This window comes from Myotis davidii, unplaced genomic scaffold (genome assembly GCF_000327345.1).
Source record: "Myotis davidii unplaced genomic scaffold, ASM32734v1 scaffold827, whole genome shotgun sequence".
In the NCBI taxonomy this organism is placed as follows: Eukaryota; Metazoa; Chordata; class Mammalia; order Chiroptera; family Vespertilionidae; genus Myotis; species Myotis davidii.
The window spans coordinates 1,496,883-1,511,921 of NW_006297815.1; the positions used below are offsets into that span (position 1 = coordinate 1,496,883).

Here is a 15,039-nt window from a genome sequence, read left to right on the forward strand (position 1 = left end):
AGACAGGAGGGGGCCCGCCTGGAGCAGGAGAAAGATGGGGCTGCGAGGAAGACCCAGCTTAGATGCGTGCGGGCGTGCCGGCTGGGCAGGCAGGGCCAGGACGGGTGGAAGAAGTGCCAGGGAGGCCGAGAGTGGAGAAGAGGTTTGGCTCAGCCCTGCATGGAGGGGCCACTTTGGGAGGCAGTGACCTCCCCATCACCAGGGTGTGCAAATCGGGCCTGGGCTCCTCTTGGACTAGGCAACCCCTGGGATCCTCTGCCACCTCAACCGCCTGACATGCCACCAGGAACAAGGGTTTTGTGATGTCCAGAGTCTCCACAGGACCGCCCGGAATATCAGGACCACTCAGCCCTAGGGAGGAAAACCTCCCCACAGCCCCGATTCTAGGGCCCCCACTGCACCCAGACATCCTCCCCTACCCTCGGGAGGACTGAACCGCCCCCCCAACAAGATCAAAGCCTCCAGGCTCCTTGGGGAAGCCAAACAGATCCTCAAAGTCCCCGAGAGACAGAGAAGGGCACCCGACCTCCCACTTCCACTGGAGATGAGTGGGGACAGGGCAGGGCGTGCGCGGAGTCCCCTCGTGACAGCCCTGAAGCCCCTCCCCTGAGCACCCCCACCTGCTCACCCAACCCCCCTCACCGTCCCGCCTGCTTGTCTTGGCCGGCTGGTAATTGGGATGATAAATCTTCCTGCCCAGCTGGCCAGCTCTAATCAGAGCCCGGTGTTTTTCGATGCAATTTAATTCCTTTGGGAGGAGGAGGGGCTGATAGATGGTACAGAAGAGTGTCCAGCTCTGCTCCTGCCCCCACCACAGCCAGTGAGCGGGAAGGAGGTGCCTCGGAGCTGCCCCTCCCTCCCTCTCCCCACTCTCATCTCCTCTCTCCCACTCTTGCAGCCTCGATCTCTGCTTCTCTCTGGGCTTCTCTTTCTCTCACAGCCACGGAGAACTTCCAAGTCCAACTCCATTTGTTTTACTGATGAGAAAACCTTGGTCCAGCGATAGAGGCAGGAACAGGGTCACGCAGCAGTGGGTGCTGGGGTTACAGCAGTAAACACAACAGACAAAAATTCTGCTGACTTCCTAGCGGGGGAGGTGGGCAATGGGCAAGGTAGGCAGGTAGAAACATGGGGGTGTTGATGTGGGCTGTGGGGAGAAGTATAGCCGGGGAGGGGTGTCAGGTGGGAGAGTAAGGGCCAAGTTTAAATAAGGTCATCAGGACTTCACCTGATTGGTTTAACAGTGGGTTTCACATTACTTCCTAGTTAGATCTCAACCTAAAGGTCACTTACTCCAGAGAACACATCCCTGTACACCCACCCGCCCCCCCAAGGGCGGGACCCCCTGCTCCATGCTCTCACAGCTCCTGAACTTTATCCCTCAACTCTTTTCAGGTCTGGAGTAATGTCTGTTCCTGCCACTAGACTGAGAGACCATGTTGGTCTTGCTCACTGTTGTGTCCTTGGTACACAGAAGGTGCTCAATCCGTAATTGTCAGCAAAAACCAGAAGTCTCAGCTCCAAATTACTCAGTCCATTCCTCCATCTGTTATGCATAAGGGACTCGGGGCGCAAAGTGTAAGAGGCCCACCCACACTGCACAGCCAGTCTCTGCCCCAAGTCTGGTCTCTTCCTGAAGCACCCACTGCACTGCTGGGCCCCTCGGCCCCCAGGGCGTCACCTGCCACCTCCCAGATTAATGGGGAGCCCACACAGGGAAGAACCACCAGGCCGAAGCACGTTTAATTTTAATTTAGGAATCGCTAAGGCTGCAGGCCTGCTCAGCTCTGGCCTGTCAATCAGCCTTCCTCAAGGCTGCATCAATTAGTTTAAAAATATTGAATGTAATTTTGCCTGACACAACATATTGCAGCTACTGCAAAATATAATTTATTTTAGAAGAAGAAATAATTAAACTAATTTGCATGTCAGTCAGCTGAACTGAGATGCCAAAGGCGGGGGGATGGGGGGAGGCCCAGGGGAGATCTGGCCCCTGGAGAGGGCACCTGCTGCTGGGCATTGGGTGGGGTCACTGTGGGCCTGGGTCTGAGCAGTAGGTGCCTCTGGATAGACAAATATCCAGGCAGCTAGAGGGCCCACTGACATTGTACCTAGACCAAGCACTGGACTTGGAGTCAGGAGACTTAGAACCCAACCCAGCTCTGCCGCTGACTTGGCTTTGGATAAAGTCCTGCCCCTCTTGGGGCCTCAGTTTTCTCATCTACAAAATGGGTTTAACAAGACCTCCTTAACAAAGGTTGTTTCAAGAATGAAATGAGGTCATAGATAAGAAAGTTTGTTATAAATTGCAAAGTCCTGCACAGAGGTGTAGATTAATGCATGGGTGAGTTCCTTGTTTTATACCGGAAATATTTAAGGTGGTAAATGTGTGAATTATTATTATCAATTTTTACAAATGATGTTAACCTAGGAAGAAGGCAGTCAGAGGTGAGACATCAGGCTGGACTCCCGCACCTGCCAGTCACTCCAGGGCAGTGGGTGGCAGCCCTTGCTACACATTGGGCTCCTGGAGCTGTTAAAAAAACGGCAGTGTTGCCCTGACCGGTTTGGCTCAGTGGATGGAGCCTCGGCCTGCGGACTGAAGGGTCCCAGATTCGGTTCCGGTCAAGGGCATGTACCTTGGTTGCGGGCACATCCCCGGTGGGGGTTGTGCAGGAGGCAGCTGATCGGTGTTTCTCTCTCATTGATGTTTCTAGCTCTCTATCCCTCTCCCTTCCTCTCTGTGAAAAATCAATAAAATATATATTTTTTAAAAAACAACGAAAAACGGCAGTGGCCAAGCCTTGGGCACCTGTGTATTTTAAAAGCTTCCTAATTGCAGCCGGCTGGAGACTGCTGTGATGTCAGGGGCACTGGGTCTTGATTTCAGGGTGGCCCACAAGCTCGGGGGGTTCCAGGCCAGCCCCCAATTTCGGGCTCCCTGGGGTAAGCTTTGCAGGTGGCGATGTTGGCAGAGTAGAGGCTCACCTCCCCCGGGTTGATTCAGCCGCCCTGCCTCTTGGATCTGAGACCCTCACTCATGCCCAAGGGCTCAGGGCTTCCTCAAGAGGTGACCTGTGACATTTTAAAAGGGAAGGCGGAACAGCACCAGAGTGGTAATTATGTGGGGCGGTCAGGAGGACGTGTTAACTAACCATGTTGTGTAAACATTTCACAATCTATACGTGTATCAGGTCCTCACACATTGTACACCGTCAGCTCACACCATGTTACATGGCAATGATATCCCAACAAAGCACGAATGTTTCAAAAAGAAGAGGAGGAGATACCCCAGGACCAGCAGGAGGAGTGCCATCGGGGCCTCTCCTGCTGTGCCCAGTGCTCCCGCAGGGTGGCTGCCCACGGACGGGGAACTTGTCCTGAGGGCTCCTTTCTGTGTGCCCACAGGACTCTGTCTCTTCTCTGGTCCCTGTGCGGCCCCCACTGCAGGGGAGGGTGCCCCCCTACCCTCCCTCTGCCTCCCCGGGTAGAGAGGTGCCTGTTCCTGGCACAGCTTCACCCTCCCCGACTCCAGAAAGCACCACCATCTGTCTGTCTAAGTTCTCCAACACCGCGCTCTTAAAAATAACGGCTCTCCCGGCATTCCCAGTCACGACTCCCATCTCTCACCCCTGGAAAAGCCCCCCTAATCGCCAAAGCAGCAGGTCCGAGTGAGCTGAGAGGATAAGGTGCCCCGGCCAAGGGGAGCTCCAGAGAGGGGTCAGGGTCTGAGTTAATTAAAGACTCACCCGCTTCCTTTGAGGTGGCTGCACCTGCCTCCCCGTCTCCCTTCCTCTCTATCAACACACAGGCAGCCGCAGTCCACATCCAGCGGCCCAGGGTTCAAAGAAAGAGGCAGCCAACCAGTTCTCCCCCCCAAAATTCCTGGGGCTCCTGGCTGGAAGCTTCCAGGTTGCCCCCAGAATAGTTCCCTGCCAGGCAGGCCAGAGACCCAGCCCTCGAATCCCTGCTTGAACGGGGGTAGTTTCCTGTCCCAGAGGATGTCCTTGAAGAGGAATGAACTCACGGCTAAGATAGCGGAGGACCGGGCCCAGTGAGCACACAGAGGTCTGGGTGCAGCTAGGAAGGGCCGACATTCTGGGTGTTGCTCAGAGAGGACAGGCTGGGCGAGGGGTCCCAACATCCTAGTCACTTGATGTCACTGCTGAACAGCCTTGAGAGTGTTCGCTTATGCAACAGATCCTTATGCAGCACCTGCTGTGTTGCATGCACAGTTTCAAGGGCTTTACAGATAGTAACTCGGTCTGTCCCCTTAGCCAGCCCATAGCTACTAACCTCCTTTGGCTGGTGAGAAAACTGAGGCACAGAGAAGACAAGTCACGTCGCATGGATCACACAGCGGCCAAATGACGGTGTTGGGCCCTGGCTGGTTTGGCTCAGTGGATAGAGCATCGGCCTGCAGGCCAGAGGGTCCCAGGTTCGATTCCAGTCAAGGGCACGTACCTTGGTTGCAGGCTTCTCCCTGGCCTGGGCCCTGGACCGGGCACATGCAGGAGGCAACCCATCAATGTGTTTCTCTCACATTGATGTTTCTCTCTGCCTTTCCCTCTCTCTTCTACTATCTCTAAAATCAAAGGAAAAATATCCTCGGGTGAGGATTAACAACAACAACAAAGTGATGGTTGTTGGATCAGAACCACGGGGCTCCAGAGTTCTAGACCTTAGTCACTATGCGCCCTTTGTTCTCTGGGGTGGAAACTCGTATCAGAGAGGAAAGGTCTTACCCAAGATCAAGCACGGGGTCAAGGACCGAGCCCTGCTGGGAACTCAACCTCTTTCCATCTGAATCCTTCCGGGTTTCATTCATTTGTTCAACAAATGTATTGGGACCTACTCTGCGTCGTGTCCCACAGTGTGGAAGTCACGACAGAGGCCTTGACCTCAAAGACATCACCGTGGGAGGAGTGGGGACTTGATGGTTTGCTGAGGACCCAGGCCGAGACCGGGGGTGGACTTGTCACACCCTCTCGGGGTCAGGTCTCGAAAGACAGAGATTTGGGGCTCAGTTGCCAGCTGACCACATCTTTAAACTTTTCCATGTTGGAGTTTCCCTTCGGCACCATGGGGATATAATTGTACCAACCCACAGGGTTTCTACAAGGATGCCTGAAATAATGGGCATGACTGCTCCCGGTGTGTTCTGTTCACTCCATGGTGATGGACAGAGCTGGCGACGCTGCTGGTAGTGTTGTTGGAGGCGGGAGTGGGGTGGTGGTGTGATGGGGCTGATGGTGGGGCTGATGATGTGGTGGGGGTGAGGTGGTGATAGTGACGGCCTTCGTGTTTGTGATGACAGTAGAGATAATGAAGGTGGTGGTGGTGATAATTCTAATGGTGACGGTAGAGCTGGTGGTGATCTAATAGTGATGGTAATAGAGCTGTGGTGATGGCATTGACGAGGGTAATAGTGATGAGGGTGGAGATGGTGATACTGATAGTTATATTGGCAGAGGTGGCAATTGTAATTCTAATGGTGGTCGTGGTAATAGTAATGGCGATATTGACAGGGGTGATGGTGGAGATGGTGATGGTGTTGGTGATGGCCTGGGTGGTATTGGTGGTTACCGTGGTGAAGGCTGTGATGATGATGCCAGTGGTGCCGATGCTAATGGCACTGGTGGTGATGGTGACAGTGACAGTAATGGTGATGGCTACAGTGATCATCTAATGGTGGTGATGGTGATGGCAATGGTGATGTGACAGTGACAGTGGTGATAACCCACTTGTGCCAGATGCCCTCAGTCCTGATCCTGGTACCAGCTTGATCACGAGTCTCTCAGTGTGACTCCACTGCCTGACCTTGTCCAGCAGCAGGTGGGGCCTGTCTAGGTCTCATATTGGATACCTGTCACCCTCCTCCTGTGCTCTTGCTACAGACAATCATGCCCAGCTCTCCCGGGCATCCCTAAGGATCCGAATCCTGGACGTGAACGACAATCCCCCAGAACTGGCCACTCCCTACGAGGCAGCCGTGTGTGAGGACGCCAAGCCAGGCCAGGTAAGGCCCGGGGCTGGGGACTGCAGGTTGCTGCCGGACTGGCCAGGGGCTCGGCCTCATGTCAGACCCCTGCCCCTCCTCACCCTTTAGCTCATCCAGACCATCAGCGTGGTGGACAGAGACGAGCCCCAGGGCGGGCACCGCTTCTATTTCCGCCTGGTGCCTGAAGCTCCCAGCAACCCTCACTTCTCTCTGCTCGACATTCAAGGTGAGTTACTTCTGAACCCCCAGCAAAAGAAAATATGAAGTATATCATTTATGTCAAAGTTTAAAAGCATACAAAAGAATACTATACGTTGTATACGTACATAGAAATGTACATAAGAGGTAAAGATGTTCAGTGAGAAGCATCAAATTTCTGCCTCCTTTCCACATTATTGATGGAGAGACTGACACCCCCAGAGGGTCAGCGTTGGGCCCAAGATCACACAGAAAGTCGGGGCCAAGCTGGAGCTGTTGTTACCCAGGCCACTGGTCAAACCCTGCAGAACAAGCAGTGGGTGGGTGGCCCAGTGGAGAGTGGGCATCTCAAGGGTAGAGAGTGATAGATGGAAATACATAGAGAGGCACTCCATGAGGAGGGGGTGGGTCTGAGGCCAGGGCTTAAAGAGCCCCTAAGTGAAGGTTGATTAAGCCGTATGCACACACACCCACCCTTCAGCTTAAAAAGAGCTTTATGTCACTCACATTGCTCTTTGCATCCTCACGGCCACCCTAAGGTGGTTTCCTTAGCCCTCCCTCCATTTTGCAGGTGATGAAACTGACATTCTAAGAGGATCAAGGACCTGCCCAGGGCCCTATGGGAGTCGATGGGGAGGCTGGAACTTGAACTCATGCTTGTCTCAGATCCAGTGTACTTCCTGCCTTAGCTCACTACCTTGAAAGGAAACTGCCCCGCCCAGCCTGAGCTGATCCCATTATGAGACGTGCCCCAGCAAGTTCCCCAAGAATTTGAAGTTTGAACCTTTGAGGAACAGACTGGGTGATCAATGGACTGGGAGTGAGGGACCTGGGTTCCTGCCCAGGCTCAGCTGGTGGCTCTCTATGCAATTCTGACAAGGTTGACATATCTGTAAGCCTCAGTTTTCATCATCTGTGAAATGGGAGCTGACCATGCCTGCCACCTCAGGTGGCTAGGTGCCCCCAGGGAGATGCGGGCTGCCGAGGTGTATTGTGAGTACCTAGAACATGTTAGCTCCTTCATCAGTAACTACTTATTGAGCATTTGTGTCAGGCACTGTTCTAGGCTCTGGAAATACATGGCAAAGATAAAAATCCCTGCCCTCTGGAGTCTACATTCTAGTGAGGGATAATGAATCAAATAAATAATATGTTGGGGGTGTAAGTGCTGTGGGAATGGGAGGAATAATGTAATAGCCATAAGAGTCTAGACTTCATTTTGTTCAGTGCTGGCTCCTAAGTGCCTACAGCAGTGCCTGGCACATAGTAGGTGTTCAATAAAATGTATTAAACAAAACGGGGGGAATAAAACAGGGTAAGAGTGCAAGCTAATTCAAATAAGATGGTCTGGGAAGGCCACCTGAAGGAATCAGTAGTGAGTAGGGATCTAAAGGAAATGAGGGAGTGAGCCATGCAGATAACTGGACAAAGAATGATCCAGGTGGACAGAGCAGCAAGTGCAACGTCCCTGAGGTGGAAACAGGCCTGGGATGCTCCGGGAACAGGAGGCCTGCCTGGTTGGCGTGAGTGAGTGACAGGACCAGGAGGAGATGTCAACAGAGAGGTGCCAGGGTCCCGACCATGTTGGTTCCTCTGACCCCGGAATAAGCCTGGGACCATCCCCAATACCTTTACACCCCTTCCCTCCAAAGGGAAAGACCTCAGGGGGCTCTGTAGCCAGACCCATCCATATTTCCAGGAGTCGTGTTAAAAACATTTTACACCTAGTGCACCCCAGAAAGGACACTGACCTTAAGTCACCGGGAGCAGGAGCCTGGAGCCCTGGCTGGGCCAGGCTTGAACCCCCTGGTGGCTTTGGTTGTGTCACAGTAGGGAGTGCCTGGGGGGAAGGCTGAGGCCTCAGGGAAGGACTTGAGGGGCTCAGAGTTGTGGCTCTTTAAACCTTTGTGGAAGTATTTCCCTATTTTAACAACCGGCATAGCCCTGCCTTCTCATCATCCCAGCGGTATCCTGAGCAGGCCTCGTGAGACACAAACAGCCCTGCCTTGACCTTTCCAAATGCACGAGTCTTTCCAACCAAGGGGCCTGGGGTTCTCCCCCAAATGCCTCTCTTTGCCTGGAGGCCACCAGAGCGTCTACCTGGGGGGACCCCTGGTGGGAGCAAGGAAAGGTCTCCTCCTGTCCCCCATCCTTCCGGCGGTGTGCCACGCCCCCTCCTCCTCACCGTATAAATATCCAGGGTGACAAACGGCTACCCCAAACCATCTGTTTCTTTGTACAAATTTGTAGCCAGTTTGGAAACGTGATTTATAAATATTGCTTTTGCAGCCAGGGACTGACACTGATAGATGTCAGGCCAGATGGATGCATGCGGTGCTGGGCGCAGATTCCACCTAGAAGTTTGGGGTAGGGGTCTGGGCTGGCCAGCGGCTTCCCCAGCTGAAACCAGCCACAGCCCGGGAGGCAGCTCAGGGGTTCAGGGACGATGCTCAGGGAGTCCCTCTTTATGGGTGAAGGAGTGGCAGGGACCAAAGCTCTCAAAACATATGTCTCCGTGGCCAAGACAGCAACCCTGGGAAACAAATGTCCCTCCCCTCTCCTCTGTTCTCGCTTGGAAATTTGAAGCTGAGCCAGAGCCAGCCACTCATTTTTCAAATCTGTCTAATTCTCGGTGCTTCCACCACCGCTATTATCTCACACCTGAAACACACAATAGCTTCGCAACTGGTCTTCTACATCCACTCTTGTATTTTACATTAGAAACTTCCTTGTCTGGAATATAGGCTCAGCAAGGGCAGGGACCATGTCTGTGTTGTTCATTACTGTATCCTCAGGGGCTAGAATAGTCCTGACATGTAGAGGGTGCTCAATTAGTATCTACTGTTGAATGAATAAATGACATGTCACTAGATCGCTTAAAACCCACCAATCCATGGCCTCCCATTGCTTTTAAGAACCCAAATTCCTTACCATGGCCTCTAATACTTTCCACGGCGGGTCCCTGCCTCCCCTTCCAGCCTCATCTTGACTCACTTTAGCCATCACCTTCATCCCTCCAGCCACAATGAACTGCTTTTGGCTCCTTGAGTGTCTTATGTTTCTTCCAACCTCAGGGCCTTTGCATGGCTATTCCCTCCTTGAACTCATCATTCAGGGCTCCGCAGTAATATCACTTCTTCCAAGAAGACCTCCCTGACCTTCCAGACTGCGTCCAGTCCTCTGTTAGGTGCTCTTCCTATACTTTTCCTCATTAGCCCTCACCGTGGTCTGTGGTTTGTAATTGTAAACTAACTTGTCTATTTGATTAATATTTGTCTCTCACATTAGAATTTAAACTCAGATCCAGTACTATTGGTTTAGCTCTCCATTATCTTCCCCCGTCCCCCGTAATAGCATGCCTAGCACATAGTAGTTACTCAATAAAGAGTTTTGGATGGATGGATGGATGGATGGATGCGTGGATGGATGATGGATGGATGGATGGATGGATGGATGGATGATGGAAGGATGGATGGAGCAGTGGATGAATGTATGATGGATGGATGGATGGACAGACGGATAGGTGGATGAATGGGTAATTTGGGGTGGATGGAAAAGGTAGCTATGCCAACAGTTTCACTGGATAAATTCAGATAAGTCACCAGCTTCCACATATATAAAATGGGGATCATGTCAACTCTTGGCTGTAAGGATTAAACATTACTGTGTGTTTAAAGTATCCACTCAGTCCTTGATGCATAGAAAGCATTCAGGACATGCAACGGAGTCCCACCCCATTCCCTCTTTTCCCCATCTTGTTCCTGAGCCTCCTCTCTTCCCCAGGGGAAGGCAGGTGTTTTCACAGCTGGGGTTAACTACACCTTTGACAGGAGGGCTAGAGTGCAAGCCAGAGCTCGAGGAACTAACCAGGGACCACAAAAGTTACCCCGAAAGTTGTGGTTCAGTCAAGCATCGCTGTTCAAGTCTGGCTCGGTGCCAGGAAAGAGTCAGGCACACGCCGCGGTACCACAGTGTGACAAGTGCTGAACAGAAGTGTGCATGGCACCTGCGTAGTCAGAGCAGAGAGAGGGGCGTCATAAATCCTTCCTTCCCAGGGAAGCGGAGAAAGGAGGCCACAGAAAGGAGGTGACATTTAGCTGGAGCATGACGGATGAGGAATTTGCCCAGGCAAGGAGGTGGAGAGGGTGTTGCAAATAGCAGGGACTTGGTGAGTGAAGGACAGAGCAGCCCAGACAGCGCGGGCACTCCGTGCAGCCCCAGGAACAGCGGGGCGGGGCGCGAAGAAAAGAACCACAGATCTATTGTGAGTTTCGTGTGCTGGGAACTATTCTAAGGGTTATGCGTGCATTTTACCATTTAATCCTCACACCCACGTGATTCTATTTTCCTCAGCTACAGATTGGGAAACTGATGTCCAGAGAAGCTAAGTTTCCCAAGCTAGTAAATTGTCAACTTGGCGTTATTTTTAACATCTTTGTGGAAATTTTCAAATGGGTGTAAAAGTGGATAGAATCATATCACACACCCTCGTGTGCCTATCACATGAGCTTCAGCCGGGACCAATCTTATTTCAGCTGGATCTCTAGTCCACTTCCTAGATGTGCTCAAGGTCACACATGGCCCTCCAAAGGCTTTTTCCTGCCTTGTACCCATTATGGGGAAGGCCAGGACGGGGCCCTGAATTGGGGGCTGCAGAGAAGAGGCTGGGTTAACTGAGGCCACAAAGGCTGGGAGAAGGACCCAGGCTGCCAAAGTCAGAGGTCAGTGAGACCAGCTGCAAGACTTGAAGGGCAGGGCCCCCTCTTGTGGAGTTGGCTGTGAAGTCGGGGGGTGGCCAGCTGGGCTCTGAGTACTTCTGTACCACCATGTTAGCAGCGATCAAAGTGATGAAGGCTCAGGGATGGCCTGAGCCATCCAGGAGAGGTGCAGAGGAGGCAGAAAGGCCAGGGGAAGTGGGTACCACATGTGAGCCCTTGTTCCAAGACAAGACACCCACCCCCAGGCCTGCTGGCATTCCTAGCAACAGGCTACCGCAAGGTAATGAGTACGTGTGTTAGTTCACCATCCTCTCTGGCCACATGTGTTTGAAAAAGGAAGGAGGTGGTTGAGGGAGCTTTGGCATGAGCAGGCCCTCTTACCAGGCCCTGGGGGCCACGCCCCAGCCCTCCAGGCTCAGTCTCTCAGACTCCGGACAGAACACTTCTGCAGCCAAAGGCAGCTGCTAGCCAGTGTCCCCGGTCTTTTCTGATGACCCAGGACTTGTCAGGGCCCAGCAAGCCACAACCCAAGGGCCACAGTTCCCCAGGGTCAGGATGCATTGGACAACTGGGGTGGAATCCGGAACAAAAACAGGCTGTTGAGACAAATGGGGAAAAAACAAACAAACACAATAGCCAGGGACAGGACCTTGGCCCAGCTGGGGACAGAATCTTGGAATAGCTTGAATAAGAAAAGAATCTTGAGATCGCTGGGAATAGAATGTTGGGACAGCTAAGGACAGAACTGCGGGCTATATGGCTGGGAACAGGATCTTCGGGCAGCTGGGGACGGAATTTGGGGACAGCTGGGAACAGAATTTTAGAAGATCGGGGAATAGACCCACAGGTCAGCTGGGAGGCTGTAGCCTGGGGCATAGGGAGGCACATCGGGAGGTGAAATCAAGAGGTGCCCGGGACAGGGGAAGCTGAGCCCTGGACCTCAGGTCACGCGCCCCTCCCTTTTTCTGGCGCAGACAACACAGCCGCAGTGCATACGCAGCACCTGGGCTTCAACCGGCAGGAGCAGGACGTGTTCTTCCTGCCCATCCTGGTGGTGGACAGCGGGCCGCCCACGCTCAGCAGCACGGGCACGCTCACCATCCGCATCTGTGGCTGCGACAGCTCCGGCGCCATCCAGTCCTGCAACACCACGGCCTTCGTCATGGCTGCCTCCCTCAGCCCTGGCGCCCTCATCGCCCTGCTGGTCTGTGTCCTCATTCTAGTCGGTGAGTCCACTGAGAGCCACCCCCCCTCCCCCAGTGGCCCCATCCTGGGCACTGGATTTCCTTCCCTGGTAGTCCCCGTGGGGCCTCAGTTTCCCTCTTTATACAGGGAAGGGCTGGCTTGAATGGTGTCCAAGCTCTAACATGAAGTTCCCATGAACAGTCTCAGTGCGGAGCAGCTGCCGGTGCCAACCCCCACCTGAGACTAAGCCGTGCTGCCCACCCTCTACACAGGCCAGACGTTCCCTAATTTTGAAAAACCAAGCACGTCTTTAAAGATTCTCTCATCCGTTGTCCTATTTTATTCTCTATGTAGTAAAGGGCTCTTGTGAGCCTCACCACCACTCAGCCAGGTGTATTATCCCCATTTTTCAGATGAGGAAACTGAGGCTCAGAGAGGTTTAGTGGTTTGCATAGGATGCACAGTTAGTCCGCTGACTTGAAATCACGTCTTCGCACCCTGTGTTCCCTGCTCCTTTACCCCACCTGCTATGAATCTAAACTGGGGCCAAAATCTTGGGGCAGCTGGGGCAAAATCTTAAGAATTTGGGGTCAAAATTTACTCTGGTGTCAGTTCCACCAGCAGCCCATTGAACCCCAAACTGTGTTCCCAGTGAAGAGGTCAAGTTCCAGGAGCTAAACTGATTCAAGTGGCCATAATGCCACCTTTCACCCTGGTAGCAAAAGGCCCCATCTCAGCCCTGACTACCTGGCTTCACGGAACAGTGAGAGCTAGAGGGACTCAAGGGAGGTCCATGTGGCAGATACCGGCTTTGCTCAGTTCCCTGGGAGATGTCAGCTGCCCCCACCCCTCATTGCCTACCACTCGTATGGCCACTGCCCACCCCTCTGAGGACCAGCCTGTTGGCCAAGCTGCACCCCCTCAGGTCCCTGCAGAGGCCCTGGACAGGCTTCTCCTAGCTGGGAGGCCCCAGCCCCCTTCTCCCCACCCTCCCACCCCCACAGCCCATGGCTCAGAAACCCTTTTCCAGAGGGTGCACTTTACAGCGGTCTCATTTTCTGAGGCAGTGCAAACAAATTTCTGCCTAATTGCCCACAAACGAAGAAAGTGCACATCAGTGCTCTAAAGGTGACGGCGGAATCACTGATCGGGCCTGGCACATCTGTCGCCTGCTGCCTGCGCTCCCCACCATCTGCTCTCACGGGCATCCCCCTCCGCAGCTTCCAGCCTCCAGCTCCAAAAGCCATCCATCCATCTTCCCCACTTCCCTCCTGACACCTCCCCTCCCTCCGGACCTCTCCTTGGCCCCATCCCCTTCCCTGTCATGAGCCACCTTGTTAGGCCATGAGCCAGCACCCGGCTTCATGGCCCTAACCGCTGACTCTGGCCACTGGCCCTGCTGGAGCTGTTTGGAGCAGCAAGAACAATCCAGGGCCTGGCATAGTACCCAGGGCATCTGTCCATCCATCTACCCACCTATCCAGTTAATTCTCCCCTTCATTCATCAGTTTCTTATTTATCCACCCGGTGAGTTCCCCCTCTGTGCTGAACTATTCTAGGCACTGAACTCATCAGTGAGCAGAAGAGACTAAAAGCCCTGGGTAACTGGGAGGTCGGGGTTGCCATCACTGCAACGAAGGAGACTGAGGGTGAGGGAGGCGGAAAGAGTATTAGCTCACGTGTGGGCAGTTAAATGTGAGATTCTCTTGGCCAGCCCAGAGGACTGGTTAAATAGGAAACAGGACATACAATCTAGGTTTCAGGGGAGAGGTCCAGGCTGGAGTTTGCAGCACAGGATTTGCCAGCCTCTAATGGAGCTTTTATAAAGCCATGAGACTGAAGGAGAGCGCCAAGAGGGACTGCGGATGGAGGTCCAGGGACTGAGTCCTGCGGCATCTGAGGTTAAGTCGGAGGGGAGACGCCTGCTCTGATGGTTGAGTGACCAGACATGGGAGGAGGCAGAGAACACGGAGGGCGGGAAGCCAAGTGAAGAGCCAAGAAGGGCTGATCCATTCATTCACTCATCCTTTCACTCACCCAGGTTCCATCCTCATTCAGTCATTCATTCAACAAGCACGCTCCACGTGCTCACTGCAGCCAGGCAGCAGGTTGGGGGAACACTGGCAGGTCCTCCAGGGGAGCGGAGCGTGTGTACTTGGGGTGTTAGCCCCGCAGGGCCGATGGTGTGATGGAGCCGTGGCTCTCACACTGGTAGACCTGGAGTGGGACCCGAGCGTTCACGTTTCTAATGAGCTCCCAGGAGATGCTGGCTGCCGCTGGTCCAGGGACCGAGGTGTGAGAGCCAGGGTGACAGAGGGCGGAGCTCCTCGCCAAGGGAGCAGGGAGGTGATGGCCCGGAGCTCCTCCGGGAAGGGCTCCTGCAGGAGGCGTCTTGGCCTGAGACTCCAAAGACTCGGAGGTGCTCAGGACTCCGGAGTGGGCAGAGGAGGGCGAGGGTGAGAGAGAGGGCAGCGCCAAGGACATTCCTCAGCCCTCAGCTGCTCCCTTCCGCCCCAGCACCTGAGACCTGGGTGTGTCTCTTCATGGAGCTGAGGATGAAGACCCCAGAGGTTGGGTCCAGCCCCCAACACCCATGAAATTCCCACATTGCCCTCGGTGCCCGCAGACTGGTGGTCTGGCCCAGTGCGCACACCCCGATAGTGAGAGCGCTCCCCGCTTATCCAGGCAGCCTTAGGCCGGCTCCCCGGGTGGGAGGGGCCCTGCGCAGCCCTCACGCCCCTTCTGTCCCCCACGCAGTGCTGGTGCTGCTGATCCTCACCCTCAGGCGCCACCACAAGAGCCACCTGAGCCCCGAGGACGACGAGGACATGCGGGACAATGTCATCAAATACAACGACGAGGGTGGCGGCGAGCAGGACACCGAGGCCTACGACATGTCGGCGCTGCGGAGCCTGTACGACTTTGGCGAGCTCAAGG

The 15,039-nt window shown here is 54.0% G+C and overlaps 1 protein-coding gene across 1 annotated transcript in view; it reads left to right on the forward strand.

The window, feature by feature from the left end:
* CDH22 (cadherin 22) overlaps window positions 1-15,038 on the forward strand; it is a gene marked incomplete at its 3' end in the record, with an annotated part of 91,493 nt that extends 76,455 nt beyond the window's left edge. Inside the window, exons 10-13 of the mRNA XM_006773561.1 lie at window positions 5,898-6,019; window positions 6,110-6,227; window positions 11,892-12,143; window positions 14,860-15,038. Of these exons, the coding sequence (XP_006773624.1) occupies window positions 5,898-6,019; window positions 6,110-6,227; window positions 11,892-12,143; window positions 14,860-15,038 (671 nt within the window). The remainder of the gene's footprint in view (window positions 1-5,897; window positions 6,020-6,109; window positions 6,228-11,891; window positions 12,144-14,859) is intronic.
* Window position 15,039: the final 1 nt, after the last annotated feature.